Source organism: Numenius arquata, chromosome 6 (genome assembly GCF_964106895.1).
Source record: "Numenius arquata chromosome 6, bNumArq3.hap1.1, whole genome shotgun sequence".
Lineage (NCBI taxonomy): Eukaryota > Metazoa > Chordata > Aves > Charadriiformes > Scolopacidae > Numenius > Numenius arquata.
The window spans coordinates 66,433,832-66,449,435 of NC_133581.1; the positions used below are offsets into that span (position 1 = coordinate 66,433,832).

The 15,604-nt window shown below is 46.7% G+C and overlaps 1 protein-coding gene across 1 annotated transcript; it reads left to right on the forward strand.

Moving 5' to 3' along the window:
* The first annotated feature begins 3,319 nt into the window (after positions 1 to 3,319).
* CNIH1 (cornichon family member 1) lies at positions 3,320 to 11,596 on the forward strand. The gene is made up of 5 exons (XM_074149178.1): positions 3,320 to 3,464; positions 5,156 to 5,224; positions 8,456 to 8,568; positions 9,400 to 9,543; positions 10,326 to 11,596. The coding sequence occupies exons 1-5, from the start codon at positions 3,384 to 3,386 to the stop codon at positions 10,351 to 10,353; spliced, it is 435 nt and encodes a 144-aa protein (XP_074005279.1). The 5' UTR covers positions 3,320 to 3,383; the 3' UTR covers positions 10,354 to 11,596.
* The last annotated feature ends 4,008 nt before the right edge of the window (positions 11,597 to 15,604 follow it).

A 15,604-nucleotide genomic window follows, 5' to 3' on the forward strand; every position in this document is an offset into this window, starting at 1 on the left:
ATGCCTGGCGGCCTCTGTGTTTTGAAATTGGGTTTTAGATACGATCCTTGTTTTTCTTGAGCCTTACTTTCATGTGCAAAGGAATTTATAACCTTAATTTGTTTACGTGGTCACGTACATAATGGCAGAGCCTAAACAGGGATTCTAAACGATGAGTTAATTAGCGCAACAGGAAAGGATGTTTGCCGGTTCGGAAGGGAAGTTGGTGCACTCTGAAGTCCAGGGATCTTTTCATCCTGCTGATCAAAGATTGAGGAGGGAACAGACATCCTCCAGCCTGATGTCTGTCAGCGCATGAAGGAGGTGAGTGGGTGGGGAGCTGGAGTGCTTCTGCTGCTTCTGAAGTGTATTTGAAAGGTGTGCAGACGGGTGACCTCCGCTTGACGACGTTAGAGGAACTTGGAGAGTCTCCTCTAAGTTCTAGAGGAATATTCAGATCTGCCTCTCCTGAAAACCCAGTAAGTGAAGTCTTTATTGAAGTCAGCAGGATTTTTCTTACAGTATTAGATTACAGTATCGACGATATCAGATTCTTCCCTAATATCTATAACTGAAATGGCTGTTTTTTCCAGGGATATTCTTTTTAATGTTGAAGGATGTGGTTAACCCCTGCATTTCTACCGTGATAATTCAGAAGAACTGCTCCATAATCTTCATCCCCAGCTCTGCCAAAGCACCGTTGTCGTGACCTTCCAGAGTCGTCTTTCTTCAGCTAAATCTTCCTTCTGAACAGACCGCAACGCCCGGAATTATGACTGATTATGCTACTGTTTTCCCGTAAGGACAAATACTTGAGAAGGATTTAAGATGAAGCGAACAGACACTGACGTTTTCCCTTGAGATTCCAATCAGGATTAAACTCGATGAGTCCAGGCCAAAAGGAAAGTGCGTTAAAAGCTGAAGGCCATCTCCAGATCGTCGCTGGCTCCTCCTTGCCTTGTTTACGAAGTTTAGTGGCAGGAGGTTCTGAGAAGAGACTCAGTTGCTGTTTGATTTGAGATCCCAAATAAATGAATTAAATGAGAATTGATTAGACCCTTTTCTACAGAATTTGCTTTCCCTTTCCTTTTGTGTTATCTTAAAAAGACAATCTGTAATACAAGAAATCCTTCGAGGAACAAATCTTTGTTGTGCCGGATCACAGCTGCCTTCCCCTTTTCCTGACAAGATAATTGCAGCTGAACGGTAGACGAGCACGGGGGGTCATAAAACGTTGCGTTCCTTGAGGCGGAACCCGTATTAATTGCAAGTACGCGGCTGACACACCTTTTTATTTCTGGTACGACACAGCGTGTTGCACAACGTTCTGTCGTACAGGAGCACAGAATATAATTAGCAACGTAGCAACACCGGTGCTTGTGCGGCTGTAGAACGGACCGTTTGTTTCCCTGTTCTTTCCCTGTTCTTTCCCTGTTCTTTCCCTGTTCTTTCCCTGTTCTTTCCCTGTTCTTTCCCTGTTCTTTCCCTGTTCTTTCCCTGTTCTTTCCCTGTTCTTTCCCTGTTCTTTCCCTGTTCTTTCCCTGTTCTTTCCCTGTTCTTTCCCTGTTCTTTCCCTGTTCTTTCCCTGTTCTTTCCCTGTTCTTTCCCTGTTCTTTCCCTGTTCTTTCCCTGTGTTTCAACCAATACGGATCACGCATCCCCAATCCAGACCCGTCAGCATCCATGCTGGGAAGGAAATCTTGCTGCTGGAGGGCTTTGCCTCGCCAGGGAGGCTGTAGGTGTAAGAACTGAAGCAGTGAATGTCGCTTGTTCTGATTTGAGGAACCCGCAACAATTTATTGTCATTTAGACAATTCTTCTCTCACCCTGTGATCCCTCCCCACCCGGGAAGGGGAATCGGGAAAAAACAAGGAAACACGAGGGCTGAAATATAAACAGATTTAATAGGATAAGACTAGATAATTAACATTAACAACATTAAAGGACCCATATTGATCCTGATACCAATATAAAATACCCCAGGACTATCCCCATCCCATCCCGGGAAGCCGTGCACTCCCCGCAGGGACAGCCAATGTGGGACCCTGCGAGTGCTGCGGCTTCGGGAGGAAGGGAAGGGCTCAGGGCTCCGGCACCGGGGCAAGGAGATCTCAGGGTGGCAGCCATCGAGGGAGAGAGAGAGAGAACTCCTCTGCAAGCCTTGTAATTTCCATGGAATGTGCCGTTCATGGTATGAAATAACCCTGTTGGCAGCTTGGGTCAAGTGCCCGGGTCTCGTTCCTCCTCATCCCCGCACCTGGGGAGCTGGAAACACTGAGACCTTGGAACCCGCAGCCCAGAGCTGGGGATAAAGTCAATATTTTCATAAATTCAGACACTAGAGTCTTCTAAAAATGCAGTTTTCCCAAGGATTAGAAGAGACATTACTAAATAAAGTGAAATAACTGAAAGAGAAATTATTCCTGTGTCACCCAACCCAGGACGTGGCTGTCTCTGGGTGCCTTTTGGGGTCAATACCTGCCTGGGATGGTTTCCATACTGGGGGCGAAGACCAGCATTGCCCACTCCCAAGGTCTAACAGCGTCTTGTGTTCTTACCTTCTGATTAATAGTCGCTAAGGTTCGTTTTTAAATCTCTTTTCTGGGTTTGGCAGTGAAGTTTCATTGCTCGTCGCGCCGCCGCAGCGGATTTACCCACCGCAGTTTGGGGACGAGATTGAGGGATTTTAGACCCAAAGATCGACTTCAGGTTCGCAACAGCCCCTTTCCCAAAAGCCAGCTCCTTTGCCCCAGTTCTCCCTTTTCTTTTGGTGAAGGACGTTCAGCTTCTGCTCCTCTCCTTGTGACGCCCCATTAATTGCGGGTAAAGCTTTCCCGGCAGATATCACCGGAAAAAAAAAAAAAAAATAATAATTGCGGGCTATTTGGCAGCTGTTATTTGTATGGGAATCATCACTCACGCTGCTCCTCTGGAGGAAACGGTTGCAGGAATCCTACCCCCTCTTGTTTTTATTGCAAAGTTTTGTTGCTCAAAACTGAAACGACTTTTTTTGGGATCCCGCGGAGGGAAAACACCTGACGCTCTCCTCAAACTATTTATTTTCTTGGCGTTTCTTTTGCGCGACCCCCAAACCGTGCCGGTGTGGGGGCTGCAGAACCTCCTCCCCCCGCCATCCCGCCCCGGGGGGCGCCCTCCCCTCCTTCCCCGTTATTCCATCCTTCGGGGGATTCCCCGTTTCCGCTCCCTTGGCGCCGCCGGGATGGACGAAGAGCGGGGAATAACGGTGCGGGCGGGCTCCGACAGGGGGCGCTCTCCGCGGGGCGGGGGGGTGGGGGGGCGGCGCTGGGCGTGGCCCCGGCCGTGAATGATCCTTCCCGGCATCCCCCGCGCCACCTCCGCCGCCGCCGCCGCCGCCCCGCCGCGGCTCGCCCGGCCCCGCCGCCATGGCCTTCACCTTCGCCGCCTTCTGCTACATGCTGGCGCTGCTGCTCACCGCCGCCCTCATCTTCTTCGCCATCTGGCATGTGAGTGCGGGCGGCGGGCGGGCCGAGGGGACGGCGGACCGGGCCCTGAGGGGGGGGATGGCGCCTCCGCGGCCCTGAGGGGACGGCGGAGTTGGGAGCGGGCCTTGAGAGGGGGGACGGCGCCCCGCGGCCCTGAGGTGGGGGGAGAGTGAAGGGGGCTGGTCGCCCGGCGGCCCTGAGGGGGGTTAGGGCGAGTCCGGTCGCCCCGCGGCCCTGAAGCGGGGGGGGGGGCGGCGGTCGCCCCGCGGCCCTGAGGGGCCGGGCCCAGAGCCGGTGCTGCCGGTGCGGCCCTTTCCCGTAGAGCCGCCGCTCCCCGTGTGGAGGCCTTGGGCGCTCACCCGCGCAGGCCTCGGGGATCTGGCCGCCTGCCCCGGTCGGGGAGGTGTCCGTCTGTCTGTCCACCATCTCCCGTGAGGCCGGCCCCCCCAAGGGTTTCTCCTCCTCCTCCCGGAGCCTCAGCGTCGGAGCTGGAAGCCCCTCGGGGGTCTCCTCTCTGCCCGGGGGCTGGCGGGGCGTCCCGGGCCGGGCAGAGCGGTCGGCGGTGGGAGGGCGGGAACCGCGTCTGGTCCCCACCGCCATCCTTACCTTGAAGAAGCAGAAATCGGGCAGCGCTCGTCTGTGGATAAAGTGGATTTTTGAGTGCTGATGTAAGATACATCCATTTCATTAAACGGTATTTTAAATGAGTGCAGCCTTTTTAAAATAGCGGTTGAAAATGTTTTGGTCTGAAGTCAGCTTGGCGGCTTATTTAACAGAAATGATGAGTGGAACGTTGCGTTCTTTTCATGCTTTATGTTGAGACTTAGTTTTTGAAATTTTTAAAAAATTATTATTATTTTTTGGGGGAGTTTTCTGTCTTGAAGCTGACAGGGAGAGAGCCAGGAACCTACCGTGGATCAGCTGTAGCTGTGGATACTGCTCTAGGAGAGGACGTGGGGAGGATGTTGTTCTTGGCGCTATGTCAAGCTTCGTCGTTATCCTTAACAAAACCCGCTCCATTGTAATATCGGCCCCGTCCTGTGAGCTTATTGGGGCTTATACTGAATATAGAGTAATCTCATACTGTTGATAAGATGGTTTGTCTGAAGACTTTTTTTAATGTTTGGTATGACATTTGTTCTGTAGAAGTGGCTTTTGTTGCGTTTCATGCTGCCCCTTAGTCTGATTTTTATGGCATGAAAAGGTCCGGTATCCAGGGATTTTTTTATGGATTCACCTTTTGGATGTATAAGCGGGGTCAGGATTTACTGTGAGAGTAACGAGACGCAACATTTAGCTGTTTTTAAGATTGCCGTTGCTTTTTCTTCATTAACGAGCCCTGTGTTGGGTTCCTGCTGGCAACCAAGAGAGTTAAGTGCGATATCTGGGGTCGGTGCAGTGGGGTTAAAAGCTGCCGTAGGGACGCTGGAAGTTGGTTGCTGGCGAGGAGTAAAAAGGCAGAGACTGGGCAGAGGCAGAGGGCTGCGAACGCCTGGAGTATCTTCTGCTTTCTTCTTTGAATAACCTGTGTCAAATGTGTGTTATTTATGACACTAGAACATGCTCAAGAGCAATTATGTTCCTGAGAATGGTGGCAGCGCTGGAACTTTGCGATTCTGTACCAAAACGTTACTTTTCATGGATAAAAATACATTGTTGCTCCTGGACTGAAGAATCGTAACTGTTTCAATTATTATTTTTTTTTTTTTTAGATTATAGCATTTGATGAACTGAAGACGGATTACAAGAACCCCATAGACCAGTGTAATACACTCAATCCTGTAAGTTGCCTGCTGAACTTTTTTTCTTTTCTTTAAATAAACGTATGTGAAGTGATTTGGTTTTGATGTTACCTTGATTTACTCAAACTAGGCAGTAGAATTGCATCTGGGTGGACAAAACCTATAGCTGTTCGATAGAAGTTCTAGGGAAATTTCTGTGTCTGATTCTTTACTTTCAAGTTGAATATTCTGACTGTTATTAATCTGCTGCTGATCTTGTCAGCTGTCGTACTAACATTCTTTCAATCTGCTTTCCACATTTTTCGGCACAAAGACAGTTGAAAAGGTCAAAAAGATTAAAAGAGTCAAAATTGCATTAAAGGTGTGTACTGCTTTTCAGTTTAATGTTTTTAATGCCGCTCCCCTTTCATTTTGTTAGGAACATTTGTAATACTATTAAGCTGTTTTGTTTAGTCTGCCTGTTCATCTGCTCGTTATTTGTTTGTTGGGGTTTATAACAACTTCACGGATTTCCGTTTTGTTTGCTTACCCAGTGAAGTGGGGAAAACTGTTACATGCCTGTTACGCGTGTCCTTAGCTGAAGTAAGTTCAGATGGAAATAAATAGCATTTCTCAAGCAAGATTTATTGAACCCTGAGATTATAGGAGACTAGTTCTTTTTTTTAAGTATCGACTGAGTAAATTCCGATCTTGCTTGGGGATTTAGGTGGGTGAAACGTGATAGGTGTTATCTTCACTTCTTTGTTTTATGTTCCAGGATCAGGGGTGTATCTTGGTGTCCTCTTGGATGCGACTCTTGACACTCCTTGGTTTGTGAAAAGACTTGGAAACAAACTGTGTGCTTGCATTTGTAACAGGCCGATAATAAAAGGGATGCTTGTTAAAGAGCATATAGTTTGATACAGTTGGGTGTTGTGCATTTCTCGTGGTTTTTACTGTGCCCAGGCTGAGGTAGAATGCAGGAGCAACGCAGCAGTGCGGCCTGGACTGCAACTTTATTGCGTTTTGAAGAGTTAAGTAAATTTTGCAAATTAAAAATGAATTTAGAGTAGTTGGGGGGGGGGAGGGGAATGCGTGTTAGACATAGGGCACATCAATTGACAGCGAGTATTAGAGTGTGCAAAGGGGTGGGGAGGAGGAGAGGCGATAGGCGAGGGGATATTGCACCCCAGAGAGCGAGGTTTGCTGCCCGGACGGCTGCGCATCTAACAGTTTCCCTTGCTTGGTCTGTTCTACCGTCATTTCTGCTCCAGTTCGGGGGAAGGCCAATTCTCATTACATTGATGCATTATGATCTTATCGCAACCTTTGAAGTATTGTAATGCGCATGTTTAATGCAAATATTAACCTTCTGTTAACCCACATGCATGTAGTTTTTATTTATATGATAGCTTCGGGAATTGAAAATATTAAATAACTAAATATTTGCTGTTCTTGTGAAAGTAGATTAGCCAGTAAAAGTGAAGTTAAGACCCAGACTCTCGAGGGGAATCTGGTAAATGGTGCTGGACAAACACACTGAAGCGTTGTTTTCCTGTAGAAAGAATCAAAAACCCTGGTAGGAATTGAGAAACCTCAGGAGAAAGATTGGCCCAAAATAGCAACTGCTTAATACGCTGTTGATGCCTTCTCTTCCCTGCTCCTATTATAGTAGTATCTCTTCTCAGCAACAAGATTTCATCCTCCCTCGCTTCCCTGATAAATATCGAAGTAGAATATGATGTAGTTCGTTTTCCTTTAGGATAATCAGGGAGGATAAAGTGTGGTAGATTTGAAAGAGCCAGGTATTTTGGTGTGGGAGTAGGATACAATAAACAAGAGAAAGAAAAACGTGTTTTTTGAGATGCGTAGTTAAATAAACTACAGCTTTTCAGAACCGATAAATCTGTCTCAGCAGGCTGCCAAATGCATTGTGTTTGGGGTAGGGTTGTTGTTGTTCTACTATAAATAATTGCCAAGTTGTAAATGGTAAGTACACAAAGAAGGATCTGGACAAAAATATTGACTTGAAACGTTTCGTGTCTGACAGCTTATTTTTGTTGATGTTGATGCAAGTTTGCTTTGTTTGATATTCTTCATTCAGAGAAGCAGAATGTTGTAGCAAAGTAGGTGGTGAAAATGTCTGTTTGTTGGTAGTTTTTAGATTTCCAGGAAGATATTCTTGGGGTTTAAAAGAAGTGTCTGCTTGGAGAGAATGAAAAAAATTACAAAACACTGAAGCTTCAGTGTAGTCACCCCATTAAACGTTTGTGATATCACACACAAAGAGGGGCACGGTGTGGGGTACGTGTCTGCACACACAGACAACTTAAATCTTTGGGTAGAAACGGGAATATTTTTCATGAGGAGATGTTTCAGTGATCCCGAGTTGAGAAGTCAAAAGCTTACAGATGTGCTTCTTCCCGAGTTCTGTGATAAAGGAATAAATGATGTCACTTTGGGGGTGACTTGTTTTAGAAAACTTTCCTCCTGTGGCGGGTGTGAGGTTTTGCTGGCTCTTTGCATGCATTTAATCTGTGTATCTCTCCATAGTCTTCCTATTAATAACACTAATGCTACCTGGCATTTCACGCTTTGTGTGATTTCGTGGTAAACTGATAATTAGCTCTGTGGGCTTCCGCTGGCAAGCATGATGCTCTAAGGCATGTCTCTTAGGTACTGGGGAAGGAAAACGGAGCTGGCTTGTCTGCCCCGAGCCCCCCGTGCGGAGCTGCCAGCACAGCCCTGGCCGCTGCACACCCCCGTGCCTGATAATTACTGCTCATTTGGCTTGATAAAGCCTCTGCCAAGGATGCTTCGTTTTGGCGATATTTGGGATTTGGACAAACTGCGGGTGGATGAACCCCAAAACCAAGCTGTGAAACAGGAAAACGCAAACCATCTTTTTGCCTATAAACCGTTACGTGGAGCATGTTCCCTACTGATATTTCTCTGTTGCATGAGCAGAAATATCTCGAGCCCTTCTGTTATGAAGGTCATATATAAAGCGTGAAATCTGTTAACGGTGCACTTCGTTTAATAGAAGCAATAAAAACCTATTGATCTCAGCATTTAATTTTATAAATTTTTCTTTGTGGTTCGTGAATATCATGTGAAAACAGCAAGGCTGGTTGCTCTTTTCACTTTCTGCGAAGTCTTGTTAGTGTTGTGTTGGTTTTTTTTTTTTTTTAATAATTTTTTTTAAACAATAGCTTACCTCCAAAATAGATTAAACGCCACGCGTTTTGCTTTGGATAATCAAAATTTCTAACTCGTCTTTTTCTTTTCCAGCTTGTACTTCCAGAGTACCTCATCCATGCATTCTTCTGTGTTATGTTTCTCTGTGCAGCAGAGTGGCTTACGCTGGGTCTCAATATGCCTTTGTTGGCTTATCATATTTGGAGGTAATATTGACGAGTCTGGTATCTCTCTACTTGCCTTAATTGTTACTCATTCTCCCGTTACGGCGTTTCCTGTTAAGTGTTTGGTGTCTTTGGCAAACAAAGATGCTTTCTGATGTGACACCGAGAAAGTTTATGTCATGGCTGTAAAGTAAGAACAGTCACTTTGCTTTCTCTGTCATTTTTATTTGTTATCGTCTTGCGCTATGTCAGAACGGGGTTGTGTTGTGTGCGCTGAAGGCAGCCGATGTGTCAAAGCTGTCAAATAGTGCGGGGGCACGGTGGCAGTGACAATTCCGCTTCCTGAGACGTTGGCACCGCCTCTCCTGGTGCTGGCATTAGTCCTGCGCAGGGAGGAAATGCAGGAAATGGTAGTAATTTTACCAGTTGCCTGCGTTAAACTACTTAAGTTCAGCATCGTTTTGTATTGAGTGTTCCTTCAGCGTGGTAGCCGGTGTGCGTTGTGTTAATGCATAGAGGCTGTAGGTTACGTAGGGTTATACGTTGGTCTCTTCTCCAGCTTTTCCAATGCTTTCATAAGGAATCCCATTTTTCATTTATTTATAAATTTGTCCTTTTGGTGTACTGGACTTCATGTGGTTTAAGGCTGAGGTAAGCTATCGCCGCGCCTTCTGGGGAAGCCCTTCCATGGGCACGTCCACTTTGGAGCTTCCTGGTGCTCTTGCAGTTCACCATCTCCTACAGGGAGCTGACGGGCTTTGCTCTAAGGGGCGCGATTCCTTGTCTCGGTGCTGGTGTTACTCGGTGGGTGGGGGGCAGGAACCGACGTTTCCCATGGTCCTCGCCACGTAACTGACTGTGCATCACTTTCAGGTACATGAGTAGACCTGTGATGAGCGGCCCTGGTCTGTATGATCCTACAACCATCATGAATGCAGATATTTTAGCCTATTGCCAGAAAGAAGGATGGTGCAAATTAGCATTCTACCTTCTATCATTTTTTTACTACCTATACGGGTAAGTTTGTTTTGTTTTTTTATTTCTCTCCCATCTAATCTTCTGTCTGAAATTTTGACTCGGTGCGCGAGAGAAATTTTGTACCTAGGAATATACATAGTGCCGAACTTTCCTGAAAAAGAATTCACAATCGCTATTTATTCTGTTTTAAAACACATCTTAATTTAGTCAGAATTACTAATTAGAATCTGTCTACCACGACTGGAGACTTGAAAGCTCCGAGCTTTTCTTCTTTTAAGTATAATATAATAACACCCCCCAAGTGTTTTCATTAAGAAGCTGGAACAGTAATAGTTTTAAAGTAGGTATTTTGATGTAAATGTAATTTTTGTGGAAGCCGAAGGTAGAGGAGTCATTCCAAGAATGAAAAGGTGGAAGGCACTAAAGCCACTGCCTGGTTCCTCCTCCCAGTTCTTCCTTCAAGCCAAAAGCCGGAGTTCACGTCTGCTCTGGGCGTGTGACACGGGCCGTGGTGTGCGGTGCTCCTTCTTCTCCGCAATTCTTTGAGCACAGCCGAGGTAGTTCAGGCTCTTAACGCGTAGCCATGGTGTTTACAGAGGCTCCCTCTTATAGTGTCGCTTGTTCCAGTGACAACTGGCTGTTGCATCACTTCATGTCGCGCTTTCTGATGCCCTTTGGATGCTTTAGTGACTTTGTGTAAAATCTTCGGTCGCAATCCACCTCCCTCACACAGATTTGTTCCTTAGAGTATCCGACTGTGTAATTAAACATATAACGCTAATCCAAACGGTGCATCTTAATATTCTTATTTTCTTTTCCAGCATGATTTATGTTCTGGTGAGCTCTTAAGAAGACGTTCAGCAAGCTTTGTTCCAGTTAAGTGCATGCAAAAGCCACAAACCATGGATTCTTTACAAGGAGAACCTCTTACCAAGATTAAATACGGAATCTGACGATCGCATTTGCATTAGAAAACAATGACTCCCCTATTTTTAAAATATTTCCACATTTTATATTTGTGGAAAGACTGTTTTCTTATATTTTACCGACCGGGACACTGAAATCAAAGAATTACATGTAAATTAATATAAAGATTACCGGGTTTTGAAAAGTTTTGACTTTGCACTCCATAAGGAACAGCCGTAATCTTCGAGTAGGTGTGGGGGTACGGACTAGCCGTAGGGCCGTAGGATTTTCTTTAGGCTGGGCTTCGTAGTGGCTCATTCGGACTTGCCTTTCCCGCCCTGTCCATCAGCTCCTCGGGGAGCGCTGGAGGTGCTGCGTGTTTCACCTGTAGGCAACCTTGGTCTTAAGAGATGAACTCGTGGACACAATCGCAAAAATAGGAGCTCTATTTTGGTTTATTTTATTATTATTTTTTTCTATCTTGTTTGTCTTTCCCTGTATATGCATGGTTCAGATTTCTGTATTTTCACTGAGCGTTAGCCTTGCTTTAACCTCGAGCGTATGTCGTTGTGATGGGAGAAGTCGAATTGTCCATGAAGGAATGAATTTAAATGATGATTTAGTGTTATTTTTTTTTTTTTTTTAATGTCTGTGCTGTCTTATTAACAAATGGACAAACCTACTACATTTCTCAAGTCCGATGATGGAAATACTCTTGGGTTTAAGAGTAATGCTATAGACCTTTTGAAAGCAGAAAGTGAGATTGTGAAACTGCCCTGCTGTTCCTTAGTGCAATAAATAATAAAAACAAACAAACAAACAAACCCCAAATTCAGAAACACTTACTTTTACCCGGTGCCTTGTTTTGTTTTTAAATTGAACTGCTACTCGCTGTATTCATCTGGTTGTTTCGTGATGGATAATCGCGTTACCTTTCAAAAATAGAACGCTGAATCGAGTTATGTCTGGAAAAGGGAAGCTCCGATTTCCTGCCTTTCCTCCTGGGTCTGCAGATAAACGGGAGCTGGGGCAGGGGAAGATGTTTCAGCTCAAATGATAATTCCGCGTTGTAAATTGTTACTGCAACAGCTGCTTAATTTAGGAGGAATAATTAGGAATCTTTTTTCATTTGCCTGTGCTGGAGAATAATGAATAGTTTCCCAGTTCTAGTAAAATGGTTTTATATAAACTGTTTATTTGGTCTCTTGGGTGTTAGATGGAATAAAAACAGTAGGAATGGCTGCGCTGGGTTGTACCAGAATCCAGTTCCCCCAGTGCTGGGCATTGGCAGGAACTGAGGAAACAGAGTACGAACAGGGCGGGTACTGACTATCTCTGCCTGGGGAGTGGGAGAATGGATTTGGAAATCTGCCTGTTACACACGGCCTGAGAGAGGGGTTTGGTGTCTTAAACGGCCCTTGAATCACTTTTCTTCCGTTACAGAATGATATGGGATTGGAAGGGACCTCTGGAGATCATCTAGTCCAAACCCCCTGCCAAAGCAGGTCCACCCGGAGCAGGTTGCACAGGAACGTGTCCAGGTGGGTTTTGAATGTCTCCAGAGAAGGAGACTCCACCACCTCTCTGGGCAGCCTCTTCCAGGGCTCTGCCACCCTCAAAGTGAAGAAGTTCCTCCTCATGTTTAGTTGGAACTTCTTATGGTCAAGTTTGTGCCCATGTCCTCTTGCCCTGTCCCTGGGCACCACTGAAAAAAGACCGGCCCCATCCTCCTGACACCCACCCTTTAAGTATTTTTAGGCGTTGATCAGATCCCCCCTCAGCCTTCTCTTCTCCAGATTAAAAAGACCCAAGTCCCTCAGCCTTTCCTCATGAGAGAGATGCTCCAGGCCCCTCATCATCTTTGTAGCCCTTTGCTGTACCCTCTCCAGCAGTTCCCTGTCCTTCTTGAACTGGGGAGCCCAGAACTGGTCCCAGTGCTCCAGATGGGGCCTCACTGGGGCAGAGCAGAGGGGAATGATGACCTCCCCCTCGTTAATTCAGTTCCTTCTTGAGTGCTTTTATAGCCCGGGCTGAAGATACTGAGTAATTCTACGCACTGTCTCAGTGTATGTAAAAAAAAAATAAAAAATATATATATATATATACTTTTTTCAAAGTTCTGCCAGACTTCATTTGGTGCCTCTAAGCTCTTATTTTTTTTAAGACATATTGAAAATTTCCCCCTTTCCGCCTTATTTGTGCTGAGCGCGATTGAACAGACCTTCATCGCGTCATCTGTCAAAGCGGAGAAGCTTGTTTAATCTCTTCTTGATTGAAAGTCCCGCCGTAGCTTTGTGATTATCCCTCCTCCTCCGCAAATGTTCCTTTTCTAAGCTGCCGGAGACCAGGATTTGGAGAGGAACCTCTTTGCGTGTCATCACGCAAGATTTGGGTGCCCGGGGGATTTAGAGCGGTGGTTGGTTGCTCTTTGCTTCTGAATTCTTCTCCGTTTTTATTCTAACGTGCCGGAAGGATGAGAATTCAGGCTGGGAGAATGTCAAATTCTCCTTCCTCAGTGATAATAGAAACCTGACAGCTTCTAGCTATGGATATAAAATTGTTTTCCTCACGCGTTCCTTCCTTACATTTATCGACACAATTTCCCCTGCCGTTATTTTGCTCAAGTATTCACCGCTACGAGAGTTCTCTTGGGTTTTCCCCAACCGTTCATGGCAGTTGCAGGTGTTCTCTCTCATTTTCCGTGCAAAGGGAGCTCTGCAAAAGCCCCTCCTCACCCCGAAACTCGTTACTCCCGTTCTCTAATCCCTTCCCATCAGCTGGTAGTTTGACAAGAGGATTTTTCTTCCTTACGCAACCGTAACGTTGAGCTTTTAGCAGGAGAAATTTCGAAAGGCTTTTTGGAAGCTCAGGGATATTTAGCGGGATGGTCGCGATGCTTGTGGTGTCGACGACAGGCTTCACGCGCCGCCCGTAAAAGTCCACGTGGATGTTCCTGGACGGGAATTCGGAGGTGAAAACGGCCCGGTTCTACTGGTGAACTTGAATTTACCACTAACCCCAGGAGCAAAACCCTTCCCTGGAGCCTGTCCTGCCTCCTGCGGTTCAATGCAGAGCCGAAGAATTTAAGTATTCTCCTTTCAGAGGTCTTTAAACTGTCGAAGCGTCGCGGAGAAAGGTCACAAGCCCAAGACAGAAGTTACAAAGCCCCGTGAGAACCCAACGCGTTGAAGTGCGACGGTCACCCAGCGGAGTCCCTCAGAGAACGATGTTTAGAAACTTGTTTTTGGCTCTTTTCTTTCTAAAAAAGATTAGCGTCTGCCAGCGCCCACGCGGCTGCTGGGTGCTGCGAACGTTGCCGTCTGTCCCAGCCGCGGGAGCCTCACAGCAGAGATTTACCCGAGTGTCCTTGTGAAAGCAACAGACGGGTGTAACGGCTGCACGCGTGACACCGAGCTGGGGAACCTCTCCTTCCGCGCTCAAACTGCGGACCTGGGATGGATTGAGTTTTGGAGTTCCAGAAGGCAAAAGATTATGGAGAAAATAAAGACCATTCCCCTCTCCCCATCAGCAAGTTTCCTGCTAAGCCGTCTTAAAAAGCCATCTGATATATACTTAATTTCTGAAAATCGTCAGTTGTGAGGATTTGGCACTGAAGAAGGGACAGACGCTTTTTTGGTTTTCTGTTTGAGTGTCGGGGAAGGGACAACGCACATTTTGAGCAAAGTATTCTCTGTGATTCCACGCTGTGGAAAGTGGGAGAGTTCCTGTTGTCTGCTTTAGGGGTGGAGAAGGGAATAGCTGTAAAAGCTAATTAAAGATAATCGGTAGAAATCACCTTTAAACGTGTTACAGTGTCTGGGTTCAAACAGGATGTTAAAAAAGGCTATAAATTTTAAAGCGAGCAAAGCAACAAGTTCTACTTCAACTCAAACCCACCCGTGCTGCGGTAGAGTCTCGTGTCACAACTTCTGACTTGAAAAGTTACAGAAACTTTATTAAAACACACCAGAACCCCCCGTGGCGCTGCAGGCAGTAGGGGAGCGTGGGCTGCAGCCTCGGGGAGCGCAGGAAGGTGACCCTGGGAGCAGGACAGCAGCTCTTGGTGGTGCTGGTGCTGGACAGGCCAACCAGCCTGTTTCCTGAAGCACACGGGGAGGAAAAAAGCACTTAAGAGAATTAACTACCAGGGAAGAGGAGACGGTGAGAGGGCAGGAGGACAGTCGGGATGCGGACACTCGATGACTTCAGCCCGGAGGAGTTCCTCAACTCCGCTGGTTTGTCTAAGAGGGAAACTCCTGAGTGACACAGGCCACCTTCCTAGAGCCAAAATTTATCTCTGGAGACCTGGGCACTGAGGGGGGTGATGATCACGTCCTCAGAATAGGACAGAACTAGTTTAAAGGTTTTCTCGAGGAATCTGTTAATTTTCTCTGGTCTTTATGAGCGGATATGGCTAAACAGGAGGGATGGGGAGTGTTACCCGCGTGTTGCTGTGAGATTCTCCCCAGCCCACAGCTGACTGTTTATTTACTTTCTCCAGCGTTAGCACCCAGGAGGTGCTGTGCCAGAAACTCACCCACGCAGCTACGGCACAGCGTCTCTCCTACCGCATTCATCTAAAATCCCACCCCCTTAGTTTGGCCCAGCTCTTCGGCATAAAACCTCCTTCCCTTGGGATGAGGGGACTCGGTCCCAAATATCCCTGAATGCACTAAGAGGAACTAAGTGACATTTTAGACCGAGTTCTTACTAGTTCCTAAGGGGCGAGCAGGAAGGTTGTGATGCTTGACTTTCCTTTGGTTTAAAGCTAAAGCTGAGGGGGTTTTTCTGAGAGCTACACCTTCCCAGCACAACTTACAAAGGCAGTAGAGAAGGAATTACCTTTCATCTCTTCTCCTGCCCACCGGGGCAGAAGCCAGCTATCGGCAGTGAAGTCTGCGCTCAGCCGTGAGGAGCTACAGACTGTTCTCTTTCCTCCCGTATCCTGCCTTCGCGTCCAATTGCTTGTCCCCGTTCTCACACCCCGTAGAACAGAGGTGAAGTCGAAACGATATTCGGCGGCTGCTTTGACAGCCCCGGCCTCCCTTCCTCTCGGTGAGTTCCCTGCAGCCGCCCGTAGGACGTCAGAGCACCAGCTACAGCAGGGGACGCGAGTGCTTTCGGTACCAAGTGACGTTAAAACGTGAGGTAGACATTGTGTAAGAGTCATTATTGTACGGAAAACAAGCTCGTT

What these genes read in the sequence shown, in the direction of transcription:
- CNIH1 (XM_074149178.1), top strand. Translation starts at nt 3,384, where the DNA reads ATGGCCTTCACCTTCGCCGCCTTCTGCTACATGCTGGCGCTGCTGCTC. An exon ending in TTGGCTTATCATATTTGGAG is followed by an intron (nt 8,569 to 9,399) that starts GTAATATTGACG and finishes CATCACTTTCAG; the next exon opens with GTACATGAGTAGACCTGTGA. An exon ending in TTTTTTTACTACCTATACGG is followed by an intron (nt 9,544 to 10,325) that starts GTAAGTTTGTTT and finishes TTTCTTTTCCAG; the next exon opens with CATGATTTATGTTCTGGTGA.